Source organism: Oncorhynchus tshawytscha, linkage group LG24 (genome assembly GCF_018296145.1).
Source record: "Oncorhynchus tshawytscha isolate Ot180627B linkage group LG24, Otsh_v2.0, whole genome shotgun sequence".
Classification (NCBI taxonomy): domain Eukaryota; kingdom Metazoa; phylum Chordata; class Actinopteri; order Salmoniformes; family Salmonidae; genus Oncorhynchus; species Oncorhynchus tshawytscha.
In genome coordinates, this window is record NC_056452.1 from 21,857,340 (window position 1) to 21,884,411 (window position 27,072).

At 45.6% G+C, this 27,072-nt stretch overlaps 2 protein-coding genes across 2 annotated transcripts in view; one reads left to right on the top strand and one right to left on the bottom strand.

Moving 5' to 3' along the window:
* The first annotated feature begins 166 nt into the window (after positions 1–166).
* LOC112223421 (NACHT, LRR and PYD domains-containing protein 12) lies at positions 167–5,689 on the top strand. The gene is made up of 9 exons (XM_024386432.2): positions 167–691; positions 853–1,017; positions 1,126–1,203; positions 1,490–3,272; positions 3,369–3,542; positions 3,684–3,857; positions 4,014–4,187; positions 4,270–4,316; positions 4,391–5,689. Exons 1-9 carry the CDS (start codon positions 421–423, stop codon positions 4,918–4,920), a joined length of 3,396 nt encoding a protein of 1,131 aa, XP_024242200.2. The 5' UTR covers positions 167–420; the 3' UTR covers positions 4,921–5,689.
* A 2,819-nt stretch (positions 5,690–8,508) lies between these two features.
* LOC112223227 (protein transport protein Sec24C) overlaps positions 8,509–27,072 on the bottom strand; it is a 30,732-nt gene continuing 12,168 nt past the window's right edge. The window contains exons 5-21 of the mRNA XM_042305530.1: positions 26,522–26,963; positions 26,362–26,444; positions 26,073–26,212; positions 21,249–21,488; positions 20,994–21,132; positions 20,786–20,901; positions 20,483–20,607; positions 19,101–19,292; positions 17,349–17,559; positions 17,017–17,187; positions 16,827–16,923; positions 16,458–16,742; positions 15,253–15,371; positions 10,742–10,921; positions 10,431–10,616; positions 10,244–10,333; positions 8,509–10,125 (exon numbers count right to left, since the gene is read on the bottom strand). Of these exons, the coding sequence (XP_042161464.1) occupies positions 9,985–10,125; positions 10,244–10,333; positions 10,431–10,616; positions 10,742–10,921; positions 15,253–15,371; positions 16,458–16,742; positions 16,827–16,923; positions 17,017–17,187; positions 17,349–17,559; positions 19,101–19,292; positions 20,483–20,607; positions 20,786–20,901; positions 20,994–21,132; positions 21,249–21,488; positions 26,073–26,212; positions 26,362–26,444; positions 26,522–26,963 (2,957 nt within the window). The 3' untranslated portion in view covers positions 8,509–9,984. The remainder of the gene's footprint in view (positions 10,126–10,243; positions 10,334–10,430; positions 10,617–10,741; positions 10,922–15,252; positions 15,372–16,457; positions 16,743–16,826; positions 16,924–17,016; positions 17,188–17,348; positions 17,560–19,100; positions 19,293–20,482; positions 20,608–20,785; positions 20,902–20,993; positions 21,133–21,248; positions 21,489–26,072; positions 26,213–26,361; positions 26,445–26,521; positions 26,964–27,072) is intronic.

Below are 27,072 nucleotides of genomic sequence, written 5' to 3' on the forward strand. Positions count from 1 at the left end.
TGATGAAATCACTGTGCGTCAGCGCGCAGACACCAACCAAACATCAAACCACAGAAAAGACAGCTTCCTGTTTTGATGTGCAGCATGCCACAAAGCAGATCACACAGGAAACTGCTGCTTCACTAGCTGGCACTATATGACAGAGTTATAAAAGAAAGAAATGAGAGAGAGAGAGAGAGAGAGAGACAGAGAAAGAGAGAGAGAGCGACAGAGAGAGACAGAGAGACAGAGAGAGAGAGACAGAGAGAGAGAGAGAGAGTGAGAAAATGCAGTGATAGACATTTTGGAAGCTAGATCGAGAAATAGTTTGGCAGATGACCTCTGTCTATACATACACAAAGCTCACATTTGTAACGTGTCAGTGTCTGACGGAGGATTTTGGTTTGATTTGATTCTTTCTGTAACTTTCGGTGACCTGAGATGGCGACATCTGTTCCTGACCTGCTACTGGCTATTCTAGAGGAGCTGGTAGGAAACGATCTGAAGACATTTCACTGGTACCTGGCTCAGAGTGTACCAGATGGCTTTCCTCTCATCCCCAAGGGCCATCTGGAGAACGCTGACAGGCAGGACACCGTGGATACGATGGTGAACACCTACGGCCACGATGTAGCTATGAAGATCTCACTGGAGATCCTGAGGAAGATGAACCAGAAGGACCTCAGCAAGACGTTAACAGTGGATCAGCAAGGTGGATATACCATACTCACACCTACACTGCTTAGTATTACTTGAGAAAACAAATACACAGAAAAAAAAATCACTTGGAGTTGACAGAAAACTATACAAAATATTATGTATGAAATATACATTTTTTAAATTCTCTAAAATGTTCTCTCTCTCCATTTGTAGAGGCTGAGGTTGAGGTAGCAGCTGCCTCAATTCGGGTTCCAGACTCTCCTGTCTACATCACTTGTACAGCTCAGACTGGCGGCCATGTTGTGGCCCCTTCGCTCTCCGGCTGCCATATCGGTGGTCCAGTTCACTTCAACATCAGAGTCAACTCATTAGACGAAGGTAAGTCACCTACATACTCAACACTGGACGGAATGTTGTAGTTCTCAAAATAAATCACCTTGTGTAAAAGTGTAAAACTACTCTCTGTCCCTCTCCCCTTACCCCCAGATCCCATAGTTCCATCTCAAGCTTCACCTGCCCATTTTACCATGTTTCCACCTGAACCTGTGAATACAGAAGACAATGGTAATACTGATAGAAGGGGTGTATGGCTGTGTTACTGTAGATCGGCAGTGGTAAGAACAAGGAAACGCTTTGGAACCGAAGTTGTTTTGGTAAAGAAGAACCACAGCATGGCAGCGTTGTCCAGTATCCTGTAGTTTACAGAGATTCAAATTAAACAACCCTTAGTCTTCATTATTATACTGCAGTCTCTAAACAGTTTCAGTTTTTAGGATAATCCACAGAACCGTCTATTTAACATTCACATCAACCTTTGTATACCGTCTTTGTCCCTTGTTTATTTTACCAGATGAACAAATCGAGAGTTGTCAAAAGAAACTCAAACACAATCTGCACAGTAGGTTCGTCAGTGTGTTTGAGGGACTGGCCAGCCACGGGAACAGAAAACTTCTCAACCAGATCTACACAGAGCTCTACATCACAGAGGCTGGAAGTACAGAGGTCAATAGTGAACATGAGGTGAGACAGATTGAGACGGCATCCAGAAGAACAGCCATACAAGAAACACCAATCCAATGCAACGACATCTTTCAGCCCTTCCTTGATCAATCCATCAGAACTGTGCTGACGAAGGGTGTCGCTGGCATCGGGAAAACCGTCTCAGTGCAGAAGTTCATTCTGGACTGGGCAGATGGAAAAGCCAATCAAAATCTCCAGTTGATATTCCCTCTTTCATTTCGAGAGCTGAATTTGGTCAGAAAGAAAAGATGCAGTTTGATCGAACTTCTCAATGGCTTTTTTACGGAAACAAAAGAAACCGAGATATCAAACTACGACAATTATCAGGTGCTGTTTGTCTTTGATGGTCTGGATGAGTGTCGACTTCCTCTAGACTTCCAGAACAATGACATTCTGTTTAAAATAACTGAGTCAACCTCAGTGGATGTGCTGCTAACGAACCTCATCAAGGGGAATCTGCTTCCCTCCGCTCAACTTTGGGTAACCACCCGACCTGCAGCAGCCAATCAAATCCCTCCTGAGTGTGTTGACAAGGTGACAGAGGTAAGAGGGTTCAATGACCCACAGAAGGAAGAGTACTTCAGAAATAGAATCAGCGATGAGAACCTGGCCAGCAGAATCATCACACACATAAAGACATCAAGAAGCCTCTACATCATGTGCCACATTCCCGTCTTCTGTTGGATCTCGGCCATTGTTCTGGAGAGAAAGCTGGAGAAAGCAGGGAGTGGAGAGATGCCAAAGACCCTGACTCAGATGTACTCACACTTCCTGGCTTTTCAGGAGAAAGACATGGATCTCAGGCTTCAGGGAAGAGGAACACCTGACCCTGACTGGATGAGAAAGAGCATCATGTCCCTGGGAAAACTGGCTTTCCAACAACTGGAGAAAGGCAACCTGATCTTCTATGAGGAAGACCTGAGAGAGTGTGGCATACACATCGGCCAGGCATCGGTGTACTCAGGAGTGTGTACTGAGATCTTCAGTGAGGAACTGACCTTATGCCAGGGAAAGGTGTTCTGCTTTGTTCATCTCAGTATTCAGGAGTTTCTGGCTGCCCTGTATGTGTTTCTCACATTCATCAACGACAACGTGAATCTATTAGCCAAACAGCAATCATTTCTGAGACGTTTTCCATTCGGAAATTCATCCTCAACCAGCTTCTACAAAGCAGCAGTTGACAAGGCCTTACAGAGTGAGAATGGACACCTGGACCTGTTCCTCCGCTTCCTTCTGGGCCTCTCACTGGAGTCCAATCAGATTCTCCTACGAGGCTTGCTAACCCAGAAAACAAGTAGATCACAGACCAACAAGGAATCAGTCAAGTACGTGAAGGAGAAGATCAAGGAAAATCCCTCTCCAGAGAGATGCATCAATCTGTTCCACTGTCTGAATGAACTGCATGACCATTCTTTGGTGGAGGAGATCCAAAGCTACCTGGGCTCAGGAACTCTCTCCAGGGCCAAACTCTCACCTGCACAGTGGTCAGCTCTGGTCTTTGTGTTGCTGACTTCAGAAGAGGAGCTGGATGAGTTTGAGCTGAAGAAATACTCCAGATCAGAGGAGGGTCTTCTGAGACTGCTGCCAGTGGTCAAAGCCTCCAGAACAGCCCTGTGAGTACAACATCAGAAATCATCAGACATACACACTCTTCTCGCTCTGTCTGTTTAGTCAGGTAAAGACTTGTGTTTATGTATTCTATTTCCTAGATTGAATCGATGCAAACTCACAGAGAGATGCTGTGAAGCGTTGGCCTCAGCACTCAGCTCACACTCCTCACACCAGAGAGAGCTGGACCTGAGTCACAACGACCTACAGGATTCAGGAGTGAAGCTTCTCTCTGCTGGACTGGCAAGTCCACAGTGTAAACTGGAAACGTTAAGGTCAGCATTTCTGTGGTTTTACACCATGATCATTATTTTCACAATTAATGTAAAATCTGTGTTGTCTAGTATATTTTAGGAAAGCATCGATGTTTGTTTGTTATGTATGTCCCCTATTCATTTGATATATTTTCATTCTAGACTGAGGCGATGCAAACTCACAGAAAGATGCTGTGAAGCGTTGGCCTCAGCTCTCAGCTCAAACTCTTCACACATGAGAGAGCTGGACCTGAGTGACAACAACCTGCAGGATTCAGGAGTCATGCTGCTCTCGGCAGGACTGGGCAGTCCGCACTGTAAACTGGAGGTTGTAAGGTGAGGGATTTCTAAACAATCTGGTTATACGGGTAAAAAACAAGTATATACATGTAATATATGTATAATAATAATATTCATTTTAATATTGATAATATATATTCACCACTTTTAGAGGCAGCTAAATGTAAAAGGATTTTCTCTTTTTGTTTAAAGGTTGTCACTTTGTAGTGTCACCGAGGAAGGCTGTGCTTTGCTAGCCTCCTCTCTCAACTCCAACCCCTCACACCTGAGAGAGCTGGACTTGAGCTATAATTACCCAGGAGACTCGGGAGTGAAGCTTCTCTCTGCTGTACTGGAAGATCCACACTGTAAACTTGAGAAACTTAGGTAACAATGAATTTGGAAAACAAGGCTATTAACAGTTTGGGATTGAGTGAATCACAGCCCTGTTTTACTGCCTCTCTGACAGTGTGGAGTGCTGTGCTGAGTTCAGGATCAGACCAGGACCACAGAGATGTGAGTATGTACATTTTGTGTGTGTGTGTGTGTGTGTGTGCGTTACTTTACTATGAGTTTCATAATTTTTTCAGATGCCTGTGAACTCACACTGGACCCAAACACAGCACACAAAGAGCTCTCGCTGTCTGAGGAGAACAGGAAGGTGACGCGAGGGAAAGAGCAGCCGTTTCCTGATCACCCAGAGAGATTTGACTACTGGAGGCAGGTGCTGTGTCGGGAAGGTCTGGATGGGCGCTGCTATTGGGAGGCAGAGTGTAGTGGGAGGGCCCTGATGGGAGTATCTTACAGAGGGATCAGCAGGAGAGGAGAGGGACATGACTGCTGGTTGGGACGAAACGCTGTGTCCTGGAGTCTGAACTGCTCTAATGACAGTTACACAGCCTGGCACAACGACAAGAGCACTGGCATAACCATCCCCTCTCTCTCTAACAGAGTAGGAGTGTATCTGGACTGGCCGGCCGGCACTCTGTCCTTCTACAGTGTCTCCTCTAACACACTGACCCACCTGCACACGTTCCACTCCACGTTCACTGAGCCCCTCTATCCAGGGTTTAGGCTAGGCTGGGTGGACTCGTCCGTGTCCTTGTGTCAGGTAGAATAGGCTCCCTGGAGAAACACCTGAGATTTCAGGGAGATTTACACTCATGTATTTGTGTGTAACATAGTTTAGAAAGGGGTTATATTAAAGGGATCTTTTACAGTTGCTACATCTATTTTTAGACTTTTAAATGAGTTATATATACCCGATGATTATTGAAGATTATAAACCGGGTGGTTCGAGCACTGAATGCTGATTGGCAGAAAGCCATTGTTTATCAGACTGTAAACCACAGGTATGACAGAAAAATACTTGTTTACTGTTCTAATTACATTGGTAACAAGTTTATAATACCAATAAGGCACCCTCGGGTCTGTGGTATATGACGCAACTCCTCGTTGCGTCGTGCTTTAAAACAGCCCATAGCCATGTAATATTGGCCATATACCACACCTCCTCCGGCCGTATTGCTTAACTATAACTTATAGATAGATGCCTCATGAGCTTTCTTCAACTGACGGAAACCAAGAATATGAGCTTGTTTTACTCCTTTGTTTGTGAACAATGCAAATGTAAACAAACACTGTCCCCTATTGGAACATGAGTAACAAAAAAAGTAAAGTATGGTGCAGTTATTAATTACACTTTGGATGGTGTATCAATACACCCAGTCACTACAAAGATACAGGCGCCCTTCCACTCAGGGATGTTATCATGAGGCCAATGGGGATTTTAAAACAGTGGCTGTGATAGAAGAAAACTGAGGATGGATCAACAAGGTAGTTACTCCACAATACTAACCTAATTGACAGAGTGAAAAGAAGGAAGCCTGAACAGAATAAAAACATACCAAAACATGCATCCTGTTTGCAATAAGGAACTAAAGTAATACTGCAATAAAAAAGGGAAATAAAAAACGTTTTTGTCCTGAATACAAAGAGTTATGTTTTGGGCAAATCCAACACGACACATCACTGAGTACCACTCTTCATACTTTCAAGCATGGTGGTGGCTGCATCATGTTATGGGTCTGCTTGTAAACGTCAATGACTAGGGAGTTTTTTAAATAAAAAGAAACAGAATAGAGCAAAGCACAGGCAAAATCCTAGAGGAAAACATGGTTCAGTCTGCTTTCCACCAGACACTTGGGAGACAAATTCACATTTCAGCAGGTCAATAACCTAAAACACAGGGCCAAATATACACTGGAGTTGCTTACCAAGATGACATTAAATGTTCCTGAGTGGCCTAATTACAGTTGTCTTAAATCAACATGAGAATCTACGGTAAGACTTGAAAATGGCTGTCTAGCACTATATGGTACCATCCAGGTGTGCAAAGCTCTTAAAGACATGAGAAACATGAGCAATGGGCCAAGAAACACGAGCAATGGACTTTAGACCAGTGGAAATCTAAACCATTTAACAATCAATGTTATGTTTGGAGTATCTGTTATAAGTACTGTATCTAAGAAAGTGAATTTAAGTAGGACCCTCCGGTTAGTCTCTTCATATCACCACACTGCTTTCATCACAACTCTGGGATCATCGACACGGCTGACTAGCTGTCCACAGAAGTCCACTCTTCCAGAACGAAGAGTCAAAGAAAAACAGACAACTAAGAAGGACATTGTGACCTTTTGTGGACTATCGGAGACTTACACCTGAGAACGAAGGAGAAGGCCACCCGAAATAAGGCCCAATTGAACCCTCCTCACCAAGCGGAACCCACGAAGGCCTAGGTCCAACAGAGATCCCCGACGATCCCTGAACGTAAATACATGTATTACTTCTTACCCGTAAGAGCGCCAGTTCGGGACAAGGTATTAGGGTTACTGTGAGTGTAGTTCCCAAATGTATCCAAGTGTTGCTTCTCTCTCTCTTTAACTCTACATCTGGTGTAACAAGTATCATAGTGTTAGTCTGCTTGGGACTTGTCGTTGTATTAAGTTTCTAATCAATAACCTATACCGTGTGTGTGTATCCTATGTTATAATTGAGTTTGTTAGTAAATAAATAATCAAATAAATTTGTGTGGTACGGAATGATTAGTAAGACTCGGGTTTGTGCTGATTCACGAAGTCTGCGACGTTCAGAATGACACTGATATGAGGAAATGATTAATTAGTGACTGTTATATTTTTATTTCTTTGAGTTAATTCGGGATACAGTAACTCGTTAAACAAATTTTCCCGTGGTGCCCCAAATTCCAAATGAGTTATTTGTTACAGGATTTATTTAATCTAATAACAGTTAAACATAGTAGGTAATTATTTGATGAATAACAGTCATCACTTTCATGATAGTGACAAAATATCAAAAGGATGTTTGTTCTGAAGTGTATCTCCTATATCTGATAAATATAAGAACGATCAGGAAACATTTTTTGTCTTTACATGTATTTAACCCTATATTTTTGGCATTAAACAGTCTCCATTATATACTTCCATTCACTTATTCAACTGGTACCAGGGGACCTTCAGATGAGTCTTGAGGCCTGTGAGCAAAACAACCCACCTGTACATGTTCGTGAGGGTCTCACCTTTGAAAAGAGGGGTCATATATCCAAAGGGTCATAGCCCAAACAGTTGGGAACCTAATGACAGAAGTAGGCAGGTAACACCATTGTGTTCGTGAGTCTCATCTTTCCATAGAGGGGTCATAATAGTTTGACGGCCAAACCGTTCGGACACTACAGACGAATTTACGAGAAGACCGGTTTTCGGGATGTCTCATGGTCTGACAAAGACTATAGCTCTGTCACCTTTCACAGAAGAGTTGGAAGTGCGACAGGCGGATTGACAGATTTTTTTATAGGGATTTCTGTATTATACTAATTAGATTTCCCCAGGGGTGCGGACATCAACCTTTTTTATTTAACGGCTAAAAAGAACATAGGGTGGTTGGTCAGGATGGATGGGTGTATAACGTCAATATGAGTTTGATTCTCAACATGGACAACTTTAGCATTTGAGCTAAATAGCAACTACTTACTATTTTTACCTATTTTGGAATACTTAGCATGTTAGCTAACCCTAACCCTGTTAGCTAATTTGTGAGAGAAATAAGCTTTTGTGCACATGGAACATTTCTGTGATCTTTTATTTTAGCTCATGAAACTAACACTTCTTGTTCAGTGTAAGACAAGAAATCGGTCATTAATTTTGATGTTTTTGCAGAGGAAATCTAGTCACGCAATTTTACATCAAAGATGTTTGGTGCAGTTTTTATCAATGAAAAGATGTGCATGAAAACAAGTCGTCTCTGGTTTACCCCCCCTTTTCTCCCCAATTTCATGGTATCCAATTGTTAGTAATTACTATCTTGTCTCATCGCTACAACTCCCATATGGGCTCGAGAGAGACGAAGATCGAAAGCCTTGCGTCCTCCGAAACACAACCCAACCAAGCCGGTCACGGCCGGCTGCGACAGAGCCTGGTGGCACAGCTAGTGCTGCGATGCAAAGCACAAGACCACTGCGCCACTTTAGACTTTCCCTACTTTTGACCAATCACCGACGAAGGGGCGTATTCGGCTACCGACTTCAACTTGCCTCAAGAAATACAAAATGTTTAAGCTGGGAAGCATGCTGACGCATCTAGTCTACTGTAATCGTAGTACCAATAAGTACAGGGATGGGAGGAGCATGGCATTGTGATTCAACAATAACTTTATTAAGGAGTCCAGGAGGCAATGACAAATACAAAACCAAAGAAAAGGGAATCTTAAAATCCCAGTCAGGAAGAAGGGCCATTCAATAGAGACGGGTTGAGGGTAGAGGGCAACAAACACAAAATCAGTGGTAAAGACAAGAAAATAAACACAATCAGAAATGAAAATTATTCAGTGTGCACCTATCAGCGGACCCCTCTTTTCCTCTGTCTAGAAATTCACCATGATCTGCCTTCAGAAACACACATCCACCTTCTCTCACACCCCCACCTCCTGCGATAGACGTAAAAAAAAAACAGGAGTGCTTTTGAACCAAGCGTGTGTGTGAGAGAGTGGCAGCAACTGATTTGGACCAACAAACCACAGCATTTGAGACAGGTTTTTAAAATGGAGGCTTTAATTCTGTACAGGTTATATATCCAACTCTGAACTGAGGTGCTACAGCAGACAGTCCTTAGGGTGACAACTCAGAGACACAGCTGTATTTGGAGCATAGGGTCGTGTTCAGCAAGGGACAACATAGCAAAACGTTCTGCTACGAAAAAGAGAGAAGAAAAAAAACATACTTCCTTGTTTCAAATAGTTTCTCCAGCTTCGTACCTCCTGAACATGACTCCGTTATTCTCTGACTGACCTCAATATTGAGAAGCACTGCCAGTAACTCCTTCCCCCACAGACAGGACAAATACAGGCAGGAATCATTGTCAGAATGGTCTCATTGTCAGAATGGTCTCAGATGCACACATTAGTAAAAACATGACACACACACACCTCCACCAAATCGTCTGTACTGTGTGCCTGTGTGAGTCATAGTGGGACCCAACGCTGGTTGACCCTGTGAGAATGTCAGAGGTGAAAGTTCAAAACCCTCACCAGTCTGGATGATTCAATGCATAGACATTTAAATTGGGAGATGAACCTCTATCACCACAGATTCTCTCTATATACTCCTGCCCCCTCTCTCCTATTGCCTTAGTAGTGTTTCTAAAAGTCACAGACAAGCACACACACAACATACAGGAGGAAGTGAGAATAAAGACAAATAGAAAAATTATTCTAGAGATGGAAAACAGCATTTATTTCTGTCTAGTTTGTGCCATCTTCCTTAGTTCTACTGGGTGTTTCTACCACAGGCCGGGTGGGGGGGGGTACAGCTACAACGGGCTTCAGTGCTAGACAGAACACCTAGTACAAATCCACAGCAGTGCTCTCCCTCACACACACGCACACACTCTACCTCCTCCGTTGGCCAGTGGATTAGCTTCAGTTGTTTTAGAGCTTGACGTTTGGAATAGTTTAGAGTCATATGATGACACATGGAATCTGCCACGAGGCTGTGTTTATGTCTCTGGCCTCTCGCTGACAGAGGGAGAGGGGTTCAGTTTATTAGGTAAATAAAAGAAAGCGCTTCGGAGGGGCGACAGGGTCAGGGTTGAACAATCAGAGGTCAAGGGTCCTAGCTGAGCAGCTGGCGGATTTCCTTGTGCATGTGACACAGGAAGTCAACGTAGGAAGCTCCTCCGCTGGCGCTTTTGTCCTCGCACAGGAAGTGTTTAAAGATGAGCTCCGCCTTGTCCTCCTGCTTCACCACCATCAACTAGAGACAAGCAGAGAGAGATGTTAACACACATTATACTCTAACTACAACACAGAGAAATATAGAGATTGAAAGATACAAAGAACGAGAGAGAGAGCAAGAGAGGTAGTGAAGGGACCTTCATGTATCGTGATCGTTGTGATCTGAAGGAGTCGATGATCTCTCTGAGTCTCTGGGAGAACGGGTTGTCCAGCTCAGGCAGACTCGTCTGGAACGCAACGCACGCATTTAGGAGATTGCTAACACACACACTCTTAGAGGCAGGAAGATGATTTGTATGAAGTTGAGAGGTGTGTGTGTCTCACCATGTTGGGGTCTATCTGGCTGAAGGTGGGCGTGCCAAAGATGTTGCTGAGCAGCTCCTGCTGGGCATTGGCTCCCACCCACAGGAAGAGGTAGAGCCCCGTCTCCAGGAGGTAGACTCCACCCTTTGACAGGCGCTCCTCCGAGTTACGCACTGCCATTGGCAACGACCCTCCATCCAACTTCACCTGGGATGGAAAGAGATTGGAATATACGATTTAACATTGATGTAATATGGTCTTACATGTTTGCTCATGCTTTGTCATGCAAAATGAGGCTGATTGAAGTGAAGAGCAAGAAGCGTGTGTCTCACCAGGGGAAGTAGGCGGGGATAGAAGAAGACGTGGCTCTCTGATACGTCCATACAGCTGAGTAGCTGTCTCAGGTAGGCTCTGTCGTCTACTGAGACGTCAGCTCCCGGTTGCAGCACGTCGCTCTTCAACACACAGTTCAAATAGACCGGCAGCAGCTTCATACACTCTGGTAGGATCAGCTACAGGAGGAGAGAGGACAGAGGGGGAAGGGTATGAGTGTGTTTAGCAGCGTCATGCCCCACTCAGATTTGTCTTGTTAACATTTTCAGATGGTAAATTAATTACTAAACTTTGTTTTTAAGCTCATGTTTTATCAGAATTATTTATAAAACGTTATGTCAGTGGTATTTTGCACAGGGGGCACACTGACTGGACCAGACAAAAAGCACCCCAGCCCTCAAGTGAGCGCACCAGAGACTGTGCAGACCGTATTGTCAGTGGAGGAATAAAAAGAGTGTAGAGTGGCACACAAAGCATTTCATTTCATTTTAGCTGCTGGAAGTCAGGGGGTATGTTCGTAAATTCATTTGATATACAGTACCCTTCAGAAAGTATTCACACCACGTGACTTGTTACACATTTTGTTGTGTTACAACCTGAATTTAAAACTGATTAAATTGAGATTTGCCACAAGTGTTCCACATGATTTTTGATTTTCTCTGTACCCCACACAGAATTATCTATACTGAACAAAAATATAAAACAAGACACAACAATTTCAAAGATTTTACTGAGTTACAGTTCAAATAAGGAAATCAGTCAATTGAAATAAATGAATTAGGCCTTAATCTATGAATTTCACATGACTGTGCAGGGGCGCAGCCTGTGGTGGGCATAGGCCCACCCACAGGGGAGCCAGGCCCAGCCAATCAGAATGTGAGGAAAAACTCAGGGGCTTTATTACAGACAGAAATACTCCGGTCTCATCAGCTGTCCGGGTGGCTGGACTCAGACGATCCCGCAGGTGAAGAAGCCGGATGTGGAGGCCCTGGGCTGGCGTGGTTACACGTGGTCTGCGGTTGAGGTCGGTTGGTCGTACTGCCAAATTCTCTCAAACAACGTTGGAGGTGGCGTATGATAGAGAAATTACCGTGAATTTCTCTGGCAACAGTTCTGGTGGACATTCCTGCAACCAGTATGTCAAATGTGCACTCCCTCAAAATTTGAGACATCTGTGGCACTGTGTTGTGTGACAGAACTGCACATTTTAGAGTGGCCTTTTATTGTCCCCAGCACAAGGTGCACTTACGTAATGATCATGCTGTTTAATCAGCTTCTTGATATGGCACACCTGTTAGGTGGATTTTTTATTTACCTTTATTTAACTAGGCAAGACAGTTAAGAACAAATTCTTATTTTTAATGACGGCCTAGGAACGGCCTAGGAACAGTGGGTTAACTGCCTGTTCAGGGGCAGAACGACAGATTTGTACCTTGTTAGCTCGGGGATGCAAACTTGCAACCTTTCGGTTACTAGTCCAACGCTCTAACCACTGGGCTACCTGCCGCCCCATGGATTATGTCGGTAAAGTAGAAATGTGAAAAATGTAAAAAAAATAAATAGTGCACAAAATTGAGAAATAAACTTTCTGTGGAACATTTCTGGGATATTTTATTTCTTTAAACACAGGACCAACACTTTACATGTTGCTTTTATATTTGTGTTCAGTATATAAAGTCCCTCAGTCGAGCAGTGAATTTCAGACATATGTAACCAAACACTAGGGAGGTCTTACAATGCCTATTGGTAGATGTCCAGGTGGCTGAAGGAAACCGCTCAATGGTGACATTAAAACAGTTTCAGAGTTCAATGGCTGTGATAGGAGAAAACTGAGGACGGATCAAGAACATTCTAGTTACTCCACAATACTAACCTAATTGACAAGAGTGAAAAGAATGAAGCCTGTACAGAATCAAAATATTCAAAAACATGCATCCTGTTAACACTTTCTACTCAAGAGGAAAAAGTTGTGTTTGGGGCAAATCCAATATATTACGGAGTACCACTCTCCACATGTTCAAGCATAGTCGTGGCTGCATCATGCTATGGGAATGTTTGTAATCGTTAAGGAACGAGGAGTTCGTTTTTCAGGATGAAAAGAAACAGGGCTAAACACAGGAACACATCCTAGAGGAAAACCTGGTTCAGTCTGCTTTCCACCAGACACTGGGAGATGATTCCACCTTTCAGCAGGACAATAACCTAAAACACAAGGCCAAATATACACGGGTGTTGTTTACCAAGATGACATTAAATGTTCCTGAGTGGCTAAGTTACAGTTGACTTAAATCTTTGGCAAGACCTGAAAACAGTTGTCTAGCAGTGATCAACAACCAATTTGACAGAGCTTGAAGAATTTAGAAAATAATAGGCAGATATTGTACAATCCAGGTGTGAAAAGCTCAGAGACGTACCCAGAAAGACTCACAGCTGTAAACTCCGCCAAAGGTGCTTCTACAAAGTATTGACTCAGTGGGGGTGAACTTATTTAAATTAGACTTCTGTATTTCATTATCAATATATATTTGCTCAAATTCCTAAAAACATGTTTTTCACTGTCATTATGGGGTATTGTGTGTAGATGGGTGAGAAAAATGATTTAATCCATCTTGAATTCAGGCTGTAACACAATGTGGAATAAGTCAAGGGGCATGAATACTTTGAAGGTACTGTATTCTTACATATGCAGAAAAAGACATAGTTTAACTGTAATCTGGCACCGTACGATATGTGCCTGTGTTGATGATTAAGCTATAAGGCACACGAAGCAGTGCTGTATCATGAATGCAGTCAGAGGTAAATGGCGTTGTTCGGCCCGACGCGATAGCAGAGGCACTGCCTCGCGTGCCTTATAGCTTTTAGAAAACTGTTACAAACATATTCAAGTAACAATGAATGACATATTTTCATTAAGAAGTTATTTTGATAAGGGAATTGATAGAACTTCCTTCTTCCATCAGAAGATAGCCCTGTAAGAATGTTCTGAAGATGAAGACAACGCAGAGGTCAAGAGAGTACTGATTATCAATAGTGTTAGAATAGAATTAATGGAAATAGTGCTTTTCCTGTAATAGGGAATTATCAATGGAAATAGTGCTTTTCCTGTAATAGGGAATTATCAATGGAAATAGTGCTTTTCCTGTAATAGGGAATCAATGGAAATAGTTGGTTTTCAGTTCAACATAATGTCAGTCTTGAACTTACAGCTACTTGTGGCACGTTCTTATTGGTCCAACTTGTTAATACATTGAATCTGAAATAGGATACTTGTTCTTTGGCCATTGGCCCAGTTTTATGATGGGCTGGGTTATAAAGTATATCCTGTCCCTTTGTTCTGAGGAGAGAATCACTGGGGACAGGGGAGAATGACCATCTACTTCCAAGCATGATTTGTCCTATTTGAATAACCTATTTTCCTCCTCCTGATTTGCTTCGGGGTCTGTGTTATTAAAGAACATCAACTGCTAACAGTCTTTTGGTCATGTTGCTACAGACACGACCCAGTCGTTCATTATTTTTGCTTAGTTGCTATGCAAAAGGACTGGTCGTCCATTCTAAACAAAATGGTTGCTATGAAGGCTGTATAACGTCGCTAGCTAGCTAGCCAACTTCGGCCACGTCAAACATTGGACCTAGAATGACAGTACGCTGGCTGCATTTTCCCATTGACATTTAACGTGGATATGTCCATGACAATGACGTTGATGCGTGATTTCGACTGGCTCAGTAGAAGTTGTCTGGTGAACGTTCACTCTAAGTATGGTAGGACACAGATCAACATTCGAAAGTGAAACATTGTCTTCAGACAGGCAGACAGTGAGGTTTATATTAACCCCTGCTGTACCAAACTAAATGCTAGGCTGGAAGCAAGGGGAAATAATGGCGAGTTGAGAACAATACAAGAGTTGACTGGGACAGCAACAGGAACATGATATTCTGATGAAGGTGCAGTGGTCGTTCAGATGGAACGGTTAGCAGGCATAGGTGTGTTTGTGACGGCCAATACAGAACGGCTTGGAATGCTCCTCGTCCAATCAACATCCAGGATCCAAATAACCCGTTTGATAACGTGCGTTATGATCCCATGTCCTGTGTTGTAATGTGGATGTATTATCCTAGGCATGTTAGCACAGCACATTGAGGTGTGTGATTGACAACAGAATGACACCCTCATTAAAATGACAATTGAACAAGTAAAGAGGTATGTTTAGACACATACACAGGAAAATAGACATTTTGACAGAACTAGGCACAACGATTATGGCTGTAAATTGCAGGAAAAATGCAAATGTATCCAACTCCACGACAGATGGCAACGCCTTTCTTACGTACATTGTGCCCCCTCTAAAATAATGGGTGCACGACGACCCTGAGTGAGTGTGTATAAGTTGTTGTGTGTGTTTGAGACTGACTGTGTGTGTGTGGTGAGCATTTAGTGTGCGGGTGAGTGTGTGTGTATCATGCGTGTGTCACTGACCTGTCCAAGAGGGGGGCTGTGTGAGTGACTGACCTGTCCGGCAGACGAGGGGCTGGCACAGTTCTTGCGGTAGCAGGCCAGAATCTGGGCACACTGGTTCACCAAGGTGTCTCTCACCGTCTTGGTCGGGGTGTTCAATAGGCTGCGGTACGCTACACACACAGAGAGAAAAAGCCCATTGGTATCCATTTCCAGACATGACGTTTAAATCCTACTGATCAGACTGCTATAACGCATCTGATGTAGAATTGGTTGTTTGTTGAGTGAACCCTTGCTGTTCTTTATACATGCTCTCTTAGTAACGTATCCCAGAAACATAGTTAACTATTTCACTAACATACAGGGCCTTGCAAAAGTATACATTCCCCTTGGTATTTTTCCTATTTTGTTGCCTTACAACCTGGAATAAAAATGTTTTTTTTGGGGGGGGGGGGGATATCATTTGATTTACACAACATGCCTACCACTTTGAAGATGAAAAATATATATTTTTGTGAAACAAACAAGAAATGAGACAGAAAACTTGAGCGTGCACATCTATTCACCCCCCAAAGTCAATACTTTGTAGAGCCACCTTTTGCAGCAATTACAGCTGCAAGTCTCTCGGGGTATGCTCTTAAGGGCACTCCGTGGGATGTTCAAAGTTTCTGATATTTTTTTTATAACCCAACTCTGATCTGTACTTCTCCACAACTTTGTCCCTGACCTGTTTGGGGAGCTCCTTGGTCTTCATGGTGCCACTTGCTTGGTGGTTCCCCCCCTGACCTGTTTGGGGAGCTCCTTGGTCTTCATGGTACCACTTACTTGGTGGTACCACTTACTTAGTGTTATTATTGCAGACTCTGGGCCTTTCAGAACAGGTGTATATATACACACGGAGATCATGTGACACTTAAAGTCCACCTGTGCGCAATCTAACTAATTTTATGACTTCTGAAGGTAATTGGTTGCACCAGATCTTATTTAGGGGCTTCATAGCAAAGGAGGTGAATACATAGTTTTTTTTACATAGTTTTTAATGTTAAAATGTTTTGAAACAAGTTTTTTTTTTTTCATTTCACTTCACCAATTTGGACTATTTTGTGTTTGTCCATTACATGACATCCAAATAAAAACCCATTTAAATTACAGGTTGTAATGCAACAAAACAGGAAAAACACCAAGGGGGTGAATACTTTTGCAAGGCCCTGTGTAGAGAGGGGAACAGGGAGATAGTTGGATAGACGTGTGACTCCTACCATACTTGGAGAAGAAGTTGATGATTGTGTCCGTCTCACAGTTCCGGTAGAGGTCGGCGAGCTGGGAGCAGCAGTTGACCGCCATGTTGTGGACCCTCAGACGCCGCTGACCACTACAGCTGGTGTACAACACCGCGCACTGCATGAGCGCCCCGGTGTCCTCGCTGAGCTTGTCGTCATGGCGGAATTCCACGGTGACAGTCTTGTCACAGTCCAGTCCCGCCAGCTCCACGTCTGTCGTGTTGCTCATGAAGAACGAGCCAAAGAAATCTGTCGCTCTGATACCTGGAGGAGAGAGGGAGGAGGTTATGATGGCACTGAAAAACTATTTAACACTAGGTGTAGTGTGTGTGAGAGCGAAACACCTACCTGTGCTCGTTCGGACCCTCATGACAGCGTCAAAGCCCATCGGCTTCTGGACGTCTCGTCGCAGATCATTCAGGAACCGCTCGCGGTCCATCTCAGCCTGACACATATACAGAGAGAGTGAAGGCAGATAACAGGAGAAGGGTGGATGGGGTTTGGATCAGCGCCAGTGTGTGTATAAATGTGTGTTTACCTGGAAGTAGGTGTATTTGTAGACTGAGCCGCCAGTGGAGACGGGCACCACGCCAAGCGTTGCCACGTCGACGTACTGGTTGGGGAACAGGAAGAGGTCCACACAGCAGCCCTGTGCTACACACTCCTTAGACAGGTTACTATAGAAACCAGACTGGGGCTGGAACAGAGACTGGGGGAGGGGAAGAGGAGCGAGACACATTGACAGAGTCATTAACTGCCCAACCAATACCAGAGAGAACACATCCTCCCTCTGTGTTGTGTCTGCCACGCTGAGTAGCCATATCAGTTTACCTTGTCCTTGTGTGTGTGTGTGTGTTTGTGTGTGTGTACCTTCTCCTTGTCTGTTCCCACCAGTTTCTTGTCCTCTCTGTTCTTCAGTTTCCCAGGAGCCTCAGCGATGGGTAGACTGGAGTGGAACAAAAACAGCTTCCCGGCACAGTCTGCAGCCTTCAGTGCCTCCAGTCCTGCCTGGATGACTGGTCCAAACACCGTCTCAGTCTCCCTGGTGTCTGCAAACATCTCCGGAATCTGGTCTAGCAAACTGACACACACAATGATTCTCTGCAACAGAAACAGTTGAGAAGCCTGGACAGATGAGACTTCTGCTGTAATATAAGTGATGAATGTAAATGTCTGTATATTAGGGCTCCGTACCGCGGCCATTTAGACATTTTGCGACCCTTTGACTTGGCTTTGTTTAATTTTTCTACATGGTCACCTCAATCAAAACCCGTCAATCAGTAAAGTACATTATCCTGATCCTCCACTCTGGGAGGGGCGCCTGCCGCCCACTCTGGGAGGGGAGCCTGCCGCCCACTCTGGGAGGGGAGCCTGCCGCCCACTCTGGGAGGGGAGCCTGCCGCCCACTCTGGGAGGGGAGCCTGCCGCCCACTCTGGGAGGGGAGCCTGCCGCCCACTCTGGGAGGGGAGCCTGCCGCCCACTCTGGGAGGGGAGCCTGCCGCCCACTCTGGGAGGGGAGCCTGCCGCCCACTCTGGGAGGGGAGCCTGCCGCCCACTCTGGGAGGGGCGCCTTCGGGGAGCGAGCCACTCGCTCTCTCCTTTCCCGGGGTGGGTATAATTTATTTCTCAACTCTGATTACTGGGCTCAAGAACCCAGATATTACATATGGCTGAGATAGGTCTATGGAGCGCATCAGCCAATGCATCGGCATCATTGGGCAGTTTTTTAGGGCATAAAATGTACTGCTAGATTAATTTATGGATACTAGCAGTGGGTATTATATTTTGAGTTAGCGATCTAGCTCATGTTTTTGGGTTTATATTTAGAGTTCGCAATCTAGGTCATGTGTTTGGAGTTTCCACTTAACCAGGTAGTGAATTAGCCCCCCAAAAGAAGCCCATGATATTAGTATATAAAAATGAAGGCAAATTCATCTCCATTGAACAGTAAATACAGAAATAATCTATTTGTAAATCTGAAATTCATGACAATCACTGGATTAGGTTGCACATAAAAACATTTTCTATCACAACTTGTTAGATGAAAACAAGTTATTTCTTGAATGCCATCTCAGTAGTCTATGAGACTAAAATGATTATTAGAGCCGGAATATTTCAGATTTTCCCTTTATGTAATACACAGGATTTCCCGGCTCTATTTGGGACTCATTGGGTCTGGGTTGATGGTAACTAGACTTGATACTGAATGTTATGGATTGTTCTCATATCTGTTGATAGCGACTGACGCCGGACTGAAGGTACAAGGACAGAGGACACGGTCACTGTATTGTGTAGCAGCTGGTGTTGACAGAACGTCGGTGCTGTGAGATTAGAATAGAAGGACCTTCTTGGAGAAGCAGAGTTACACATTTTCTCTGCTTCTGTTCTGGAGGCGTCTCCCTGTTGCAACTTGTATTAGACCAGATGGACATCGATTGTCTGCTCTTCTCCTCACCTTGAAAATCCCTATTCTATTTACATATGTTCTCTATCGCGTGATAGCGCAAGAACAAAATAGCTGTGACCAAATCATGGGCTGGTGCCACCAACTGAAAAACATAGATGCACCAGCGGAAATGTTAGTCTGGAGATCTGGTGCGTGCGTGTGTGTGTGTGTGTACCTCTCGATGACCATCCGGCTGTCGTTGACGTTGACCAGGAAGCCGTCGAGCAGTGGGAGGAACATGTCACTGACGTCACTGACCACCATCATCTGGGGCTGGGCCAGGCTGGACTTGACGTTGTAGAAGTGCAACACCTTGTTGTAGGTTACAAAACCCACACGCACCACCGAGTCTGCCTCTGGATTCTCCCTGGAGGGACAAGACACAAAATGTTATTAATTCGCTGGTGTACGTGTGTGTACCTGGGCAGGCAGTGTGTGTGTTCCTGGGCAGGCAGTGTGTGTGTGTGTGTGTGTACCTGGGCAGGCAGTGTGTGTGTGTGTGTACCTGGGCAGGCAGTGTGTGTGTGTGTGTACCTGGGCAGGCAGTGTGTGTGTGTGTTCCTGGGCAGGCAGTGTGTGTGTGTGTGTTCCTGGGCAGGCAGTGTGTGTGTTCCTGGGCAGGCAGTGTGTGTGTGTGTGTGTTCCTGGGCAGGCAGTGTGTGTGTTCCTGGGCAGGCAGTGTGCGTGTTCCTGGGCAGGCAGTGTGCGTGTGTGTGTACCTGGGCAGGCAGTGTGCGTGTGTGTGCACCTGGGCAGGCAGTGTGCGTGTGTGTGCACCTGGGCAGGCAGTGTGCGTGTGTGTGCACCTGGGCAGGCAGTGTGCGTGTGTGTACCTGGGCAGGCAGTGTGCGTGTACCTGGGCAGGCAGTGTGCGTGTGTGTGTACCTGGGCAGGCAGTGTGTGTGTGTGTGTTCCCTGGGCAGGCAGTGTGTGTGTGTGTGTACCTGGGCAGGCAGTGTGTGTGTGTGTGTGTTCCTGGGCAGGCAGTGTGTGTGTGTGTGTACCTGGGCAGGCAGTGTGTGTGTGTGTGTTCCTGGGCAGGCAGTGTGTGTGTGTGTTCCTGGGCAGGCAGTGGGTGTTCCTGGGCAGGCAGTGTGTGTGTGTTCCTGGGCAGGCAGTGTGTGTGTGTGTGTACCTGGGCAGGCAGTGTGTGTGTGTGTGTACCTGGGCAGGCAGTGTGCGTGTGTGTGTGTCCTGGGCAGGCAGTGTGCGTGTGTGTGTCCTGGGCAGGCAGTGTGCGTGTGTGTGTACCTGGGCAGGCAGTGTGCGTGTGTGTGTGTGTCCTGGGCAGGCAGTGTGCGTGTGTGTGTACCTGGGCAGGCAGTGTGCGTGTGTGTGTACCTGGGCAGGCAGTGTGTGTGTGTGTGTACCTGGGCAGGCAGTGTGTGTGTGTGTGTACCTGGGCAGGCAGTGTGTGTGTGTGTGTTCCTGGGCAGGCAGTGTGTGTGTTCCTGGGCAGGCAGTGTGTGTGTTCCTGGGCAGGCAGTGTGTGTGTGTGTGTACCTGGGCAGGCAGTGTGTGTGTGTACCTGGGCAGGTAGTGTGTGTGTGTGTGTACCTGGGCAGGTAGTCCAGTAGAGTCTTGAGCTCCTGACAGACGATGTTAACCATGCCACTCTTCACGGCGTTGTAAGACACATCGATGAAGAAGATGAACGACGGGGGCTGGGGGAGCTTATTGTTCTGAGAGAGAGAAGAACTTAGTATTTAGACTAGACATATTGAGCATATTACATCATGAGAATCTCTGGTATTGTGCCAAGCTTGGTCCTCTCATCTGGCTCTTTGAGAAAATCTTCTGGTCCAAATGGAGCAACGCTACAGGCCTCCAGTCTCTCAGAAAAACACAGTAGTCACCTACCTTACAGTAGTCGACGGTGGCCACAAACTCGTAGCTGCCCAGAGAGAGCTCTGGCCGGTCGCAGCAGTCCACCCTCTTCCCTGTGTGGTCCAGATGCTGGAAGTAGTGGGGAGGCACTGTGGATGGATGGATATACTTAGACCGTGTTATAACCTACAATAACGATACCACACTAACACAATATCTTCCTGGACACACACACACACACCGTCTGTGACACAGCTGCAGAAGCCACACTGGAAGCGGCGTCCGCCCTCGATGAACTGCATGTAGGGACACATGTAGGCCTTGCATCGGTTACAGCGGATAGGACCGGCCTCCCCATGGTCCACCATGTACGGACGGGTCTGAGAGACAACAGGGTTGTTTAAGCTCAGAGAAATGTTAACACAACAATAAAACGAGAGCGTGAATGTGATGACAAGACCAGAGGAGATAGCGGTGTGGTGTGTGTGTGTCTCACCTCGTCGGGGGGCAACATGGCTAGAGGTTTGATTACGGCTGCCAGGGGGACCTGGGACTGTTTGGCCATGTCGGCCGTGCAGGGTATGTTGTAGGCTGTACAGCGGACGAACCGCGGGCTGGCGTTGCCCTGGTCTTTCACCTGGAAGTTGGTGGTGACAAGGGGCGGAGTCTGACCTTTGACCCCCGTGGTGAACGGCTCACTGCTCTTGTTGGCCCGGTCGTCCTCAATCACCTGGATCTGTAATACACAGAGAACGGCAGTACAGACACACTAACGTCAATACGATAGAGGAGAGAAGAAAACGCATGCAGAGAGAGTAAGAAAATAAAAACGTTTGAAAACAGCGATGCCATCCCATAATAAGGCTGCGTAATTAACGGAATTTACGTCAAAAATCGCAATATTAACATCGCAAGAGATCTATAACGGAAGCAGTAATTTGAAACGCCGCTCTCCCTCTACTCTTGCGGCTGCGCAGACGCTGTCAGATTGTTCCAAACAAGAACGATGCGGATTCTTAATACAAATGATTATATACGTCTATGATTCAAACAGTTTGTGTTTTGATGTACAGTGCATACAGAAAGTATCCACATTTTGTTACGTTACAGCCTTGTTCTAAAATTGATTAAATTGTTTTTTCCCCATCAATAATGACAAAGCAGAAACTGAAATAACACATTTACATCGGTAGAGTGACCATCGTGTTCTTGGTCACCTCCCTGACCAAAGCTCTTCTCCCCTGATTGCTCAGACTAGGAAGAGTCTTGGTGGTTCCAAACTTCTTCCATTTAAGAATGATGGAGGCCACTGTGTTCTTGGGGACCTTCAATGCTGCAGACATTAATTAGTACCCGTCGCAAGATCTGTGCCGCGCCACAATCCTGTCTCTGAGCTCTACGGACAATTCCTTCGACCTCATGGCTTGGTTTTTGCTCTGACATGCACTGTCAACTGTGGGACCTTATATAGACAATCAATTGTGCAATCAATTGAATTTACCACAGGTGAACTCCAATCAAGTTGTAGAAACATCTAGGATCATCAATGGAAACAGGATGCACCTGAACTGAATTTCAAGTCTCATAGCAAAGGTTCTGAATACTGTAAATATTTTTACAACGTTTTCACGTTGTCATTATGGGGGTAGTGTGAAGATTGATGAGGATTTAAAAAAAATGTAATCCATTTTAGAATAAGGCTGTAACATAAAATGCGGAAAAAGTCAAGGGATCTGAATACTTTCTGAATGCACTGTATATAGCAAGTCAAATTGCAATACTATGTTTTGCCCATATCATGCAGCCCTAAATCCCATGATACTAACAAAATGGCACAGCAACACTGTAGAATACAGTGCACAACACACCAAAACCACTAGGGAGGGTGTAACACAAATGTAGAATGATCGTGGACAAACATCACAATGCAGGGAATTGTGGGTGAATCGTGAGTGAGATACTGCAGGCTGGCATGCGAGGTGGTGGTGGTGGGTGGGGGAGGGTATCAGCACAGTGAGCATGGTCGATCCCCAGAGGCAAAGGTGGGCTCCAGAGGGTCAGGGCAGTGTTTCCTCTGGGAAAAAACTTGTAGCAGTGGGGGGTATCTAGGACTGAGAAGCTCACTTCTGGTGACTTAAAAAAAAAAAAAATCTAATTTCTACTCCAAAATGGATGAAAATAAGGTGGGGTTTTACCTCAAGTTATAAAACAATTGACCCGTGTTACATTTATCCCCCTATGCAGTCACAGCCTGTTGTGGAGCGGTAACATACTTAACCATGCCACTGCTACAAACTCTGGGCATAAAAATTGGTGCTGTTTGTGCTATTTAGGAGGTTAGAAATAAATAAAGTAGGACTGGAAAGCTGGGAAGATCCCCCTCTTTAACAAAGACCATTAGCAACTTGACCAAGACTAAATGCATGCTCTTCAACCGATCGCTGTCCACACCTGCCCGCCCATCCAGCATCACAACCCTGGACGGCTCGGACTTAGGTATTTGTAGTTGTCTACATATTCTAAGTGTCTGGTTAGACTAAACTCCCCTTCCAGACTCACAATAAGCATCTCCAATCCAAAATTAAATCGGCTTCCTATTTCGCAACAAAGCATCCTTAACTCATGCTGCCACACATACCCTAGTAAAACTGACTAAGGATCCTTGACTTCGTCAATGTCATCTACAAAAGTCTCAAAAACTCTACTCAGCAAATTGGATGCAGTCAATCACAGTGCCATCTGTTTTGTCACCAAAGCCCCATATACTACCCACCACTGAGACCTGTATGCTCTCGTTGGCTGGCCCTCGCCTCATATCCGTCACCAAACCCACTGGCTCCAGGTCCTCTACAAGTCTTTGCTAGGTAAAGCCCCGCCTTATCTCAGTTCACTGGGCACAATAGTAGCACCCACCCATAGCACACGCTCCAGTAGGTATATTTCACTGGTCAACCCCAAACCCAATTCCTCCATTGGCCCGCCTTTCCTTCCAGTTCTCTGCTGCCAATGACTGGAACAAACTGCAAAAATCACTGAAGCTGGAGACTCAAATCTCCCTTACTAACTTTAAGCACCAGCTGTCAGAGCAGCTCACAGATCACAGCACCTGCGCATAGCCAATCTGTAAATAGCCCATCCAACTACCTCATCCCCATACTGTTATTTATTTTGCTCCTTTGCACCCCAGTACCGCTACTTGCACACTGATCTTCTGCACATCAATCACCCCAATGTTTTTGCCATACCGTAATTATTTCGCAACCATGGCCTATTTATCGCCTCACCTCCCTTATCCTACCTCATTTCCACACACTGTATATAGACTTTCTCTATTGTATTATTGACTGTATGTTTATTTATTCCATGTTTAACTCTGTGTTGTTTGTATCGAACTGCTTTGTTTTATCTTGGCCAGGTCGCAGTTGTAAATGAGAACTTATTCTCAACTAGCCTACCTGGTTAAATAAAGGTGTTCTCAACTAGCCTACCTGGTTAAATAAAGGTGAAAAATAAATAAATCATCAGTTTTTCCCACGATTGCAAGAATTGTTGTGCATTGACTGCTTGTCAGAATGTATGTTTCCCTCCCTATGGCTCTTCAATACGCCTTCGAGAGGAATATTTATCTCGCATAGAACACACAAGCCAACTCCGTGAACAGATCAAATATTCTACTACGGGGTTATCTGATCTCTATTGTATATCGTTTTGTTTGCAGAGGAAAGGTCAATGTGGACTGTTCCAGCATCTTTAAAGTAAAGCTTCAGCAGAAATACTTTTTCATCTTCCATATTTTTTGACGGCGGCAGCAATGATTTTGACGTTGCGCAGCGCCACAGCTAAATGATTGCTGCACAGACGATTGCTGGGCTGGGGTAAGGGATTAGGGCATAGAGTGCAGACAGGGATGATTGGTTAAGGGGTATAGCAGAGGGGTTAGCGTGTAGGGGTTAGGGTGCAGACAGAGATAATGGGTTAAGGGGTATGGCATAGGGGTTAGGGTGTAGACAGGAGGATAATGATTTACGGGGTAGGGCATTGGGTTAGGTGTAGACAGGAGGATAATGATTTGCGGGGTAGGGCATTGGGTTAGGTGTAGACAGGAGGATAATGATTTATGGGGTAGGGCATTGGGTTAGGTGTAGACAGGAGGATAATGATTTATGGGGTAGGGCATTGGGGTTAGGTGTAGACAGGAGGATAATGATTTATGGGGTAGGGCATTGGGTTAGGTGTAGACAGGAGGATAATGATTTATGGGGTAGGGCATTGGGTTAGGTGTAGACAGGAGGATAATGATTTGCGGGGTAGGGCATTGGGTTAGGTGTAGACAGGAGGATAATGATTTATGGGGTAGGGCATTGGGTTAGGTGTAGACAGGAGGATAATGATTTGCGGGGTAGGGCATTGGGTTAGGTGTAGACAGGAGGATAATGATTTGCGGGGTAGGGCATTGGGTTAGGTGTAGACAGGAGGATAATGATTTATGGGGTAGGGCATTGGGTTAGGTGTAGACAGGAGGATAATGATTTGCGGGGTAGGGCATTGGGTTAGGTGTAGACAGGAGGATAATGATTTGCGGGTTAGGTAGGGAGGATAATGATTTATGGGGTAGGGCATTGGGTTAGGTGTAGACAGGAGGATAATGATTTATGGGGTAGGGCATTGGGTTAGGTGTAGACAGGAGGATAATGATTTGCGGGGTAGGGCATTGGGGTTACAAGGTAAACAGGAGACTTACTGGACTGGGGATAGCATCTGGGTCTATTCTATGTCTGAATTTCTGCACAGCCGGCAGCTCAGACGCTTGCTTTACATTCACAACAGAGTTTTGTCCAGCAAATCATCAAATTAAAACAAACGAAAAGAAAAAAAAACAGGACAAAGAGACAAGAGGATGAGAATAACTGTAGCAGGATTATTCAATCCCTGACTGATTGTCCAGACTGGGATTATTGGTTCTAGATTAGTCAGTGATCAGAGAGAAGGCCAGCAGATCATCAGTCTGAAGCACATGCTCAACTTGGACTGGGTTACACTGTTAGACAGACATGCAGTTTTGTATTGCTATCCTTGAAAGAATTGATTCTCATCCAAAATCCCCCCCAAAATAGCATTTTTTTTTTACTCTTAGGGCCCAGCAAGATGTACCCACTTTTCCTTGTTTTACTATCCTTGTGAGGACTGCTGGTACCCACAAGGAAAGTTAAACAAAAACACACACGGTACAATATCTAACATCATTTTCACCAACACACTAATACATCACAGGACAAAGTGTTTGTGTGTTAGCAGGATGGGGAGAGTGCGTGTGTCTTACTGGGCTGGGGATGGAGTCAGGGTCCAGTCTCTTCTGTGTGGGGGCAGGTGTGGGGGCAGGGACTGCGCCGTAGTTCTGTTGCCCAGGATACTGCGGGCCTGCATAGCCGGGCTGGGGGCCTCTGGGCTGCCCAAACGCACCTAAGGAGAAAAATATTCATCCATCTATTAGAAACTCTTCTGGTTTATTGGCTAGAAAATGGTGGACCTACCAAGACAACATTTTGTTGTCAAAAGCAAACCAGCGGTCTGGTAGAAGTTGTACAGGGGTTTGAACATGGTGGACTCACCATTCTGCTGGGTTGGGTATCCTCCATGCATGCCAGGCTGAGGAGGCTGCTGCATGGGGCCAGGGGGAAGGGGGGTTGGCCTGCTGCTGGGACATAGAGGGGGTGGCATGGGGCATTGGGGAGGGGGCCAGAGTGGAAGTGAGGGGGCCCGGGTTGGGACGGGGCTGGGCGGCAGGGTACTGGGCAGGGGATGCAAGGTAGGTGGGAAAGGGCCAGGTCGGGAGGAGGGAGGGGGCCAGAGTACAAGGCCTGGGAGACTGGAGGAGGAGCAGAGTTGGGAAAGGTTTGCTGCGCAGGGGAGGGGGCCAGGTGGGAAGGACTGTTGTCGAGAGACTGCAGGGGCCCGGGGTTGGCTGGAAGGGGAGGGCCCGAGTATGGAGAGGAGGAGGGGAAGGGTTGGGAGGGAGGGGGGGCGGAGGAGGGGAAAGGTGGTTGTTGAGAGGGAGGAGGGCCATCATAGTAAGGTTGGGGGGCTGCAGGCTCACTGGGAGGGGGAGGCTGGGAGGGGGCACCAGACACTGGGTGAGGAGCTTGTGTATAGGAGGGAGGGGCTGCAGCGGAGTAGGCAGCACTGATTGGAGGCTCGGAGCTGGGAGGTGGAGCTGGTGAAAGAGCAAAGAACATTCAATTCAGCAAGAATCGGTAACTAGAGTTGTGTTTAGTAGGATGCAAAGTTCGGCATGAAATTCATCAATTGATTCATTCGAAATA

Coding starts and splice junctions, on each gene's coding strand:
- LOC112223421 (XM_024386432.2), top strand. CDS start 421: ATGGCGACATCTGTTCCTGACCTGCTACTGGCTATTCTAGAGGAGCTG. Junction 3,273..3,368: donor AAAGCCTCCAGAACAGCCCT/GTGAGTACAACA, acceptor TCTATTTCCTAG/ATTGAATCGATGCAAACTCA. Junction 4,317..4,390: donor CAGACCAGGACCACAGAGAT/GTGAGTATGTAC, acceptor TAATTTTTTCAG/ATGCCTGTGAACTCACACTG.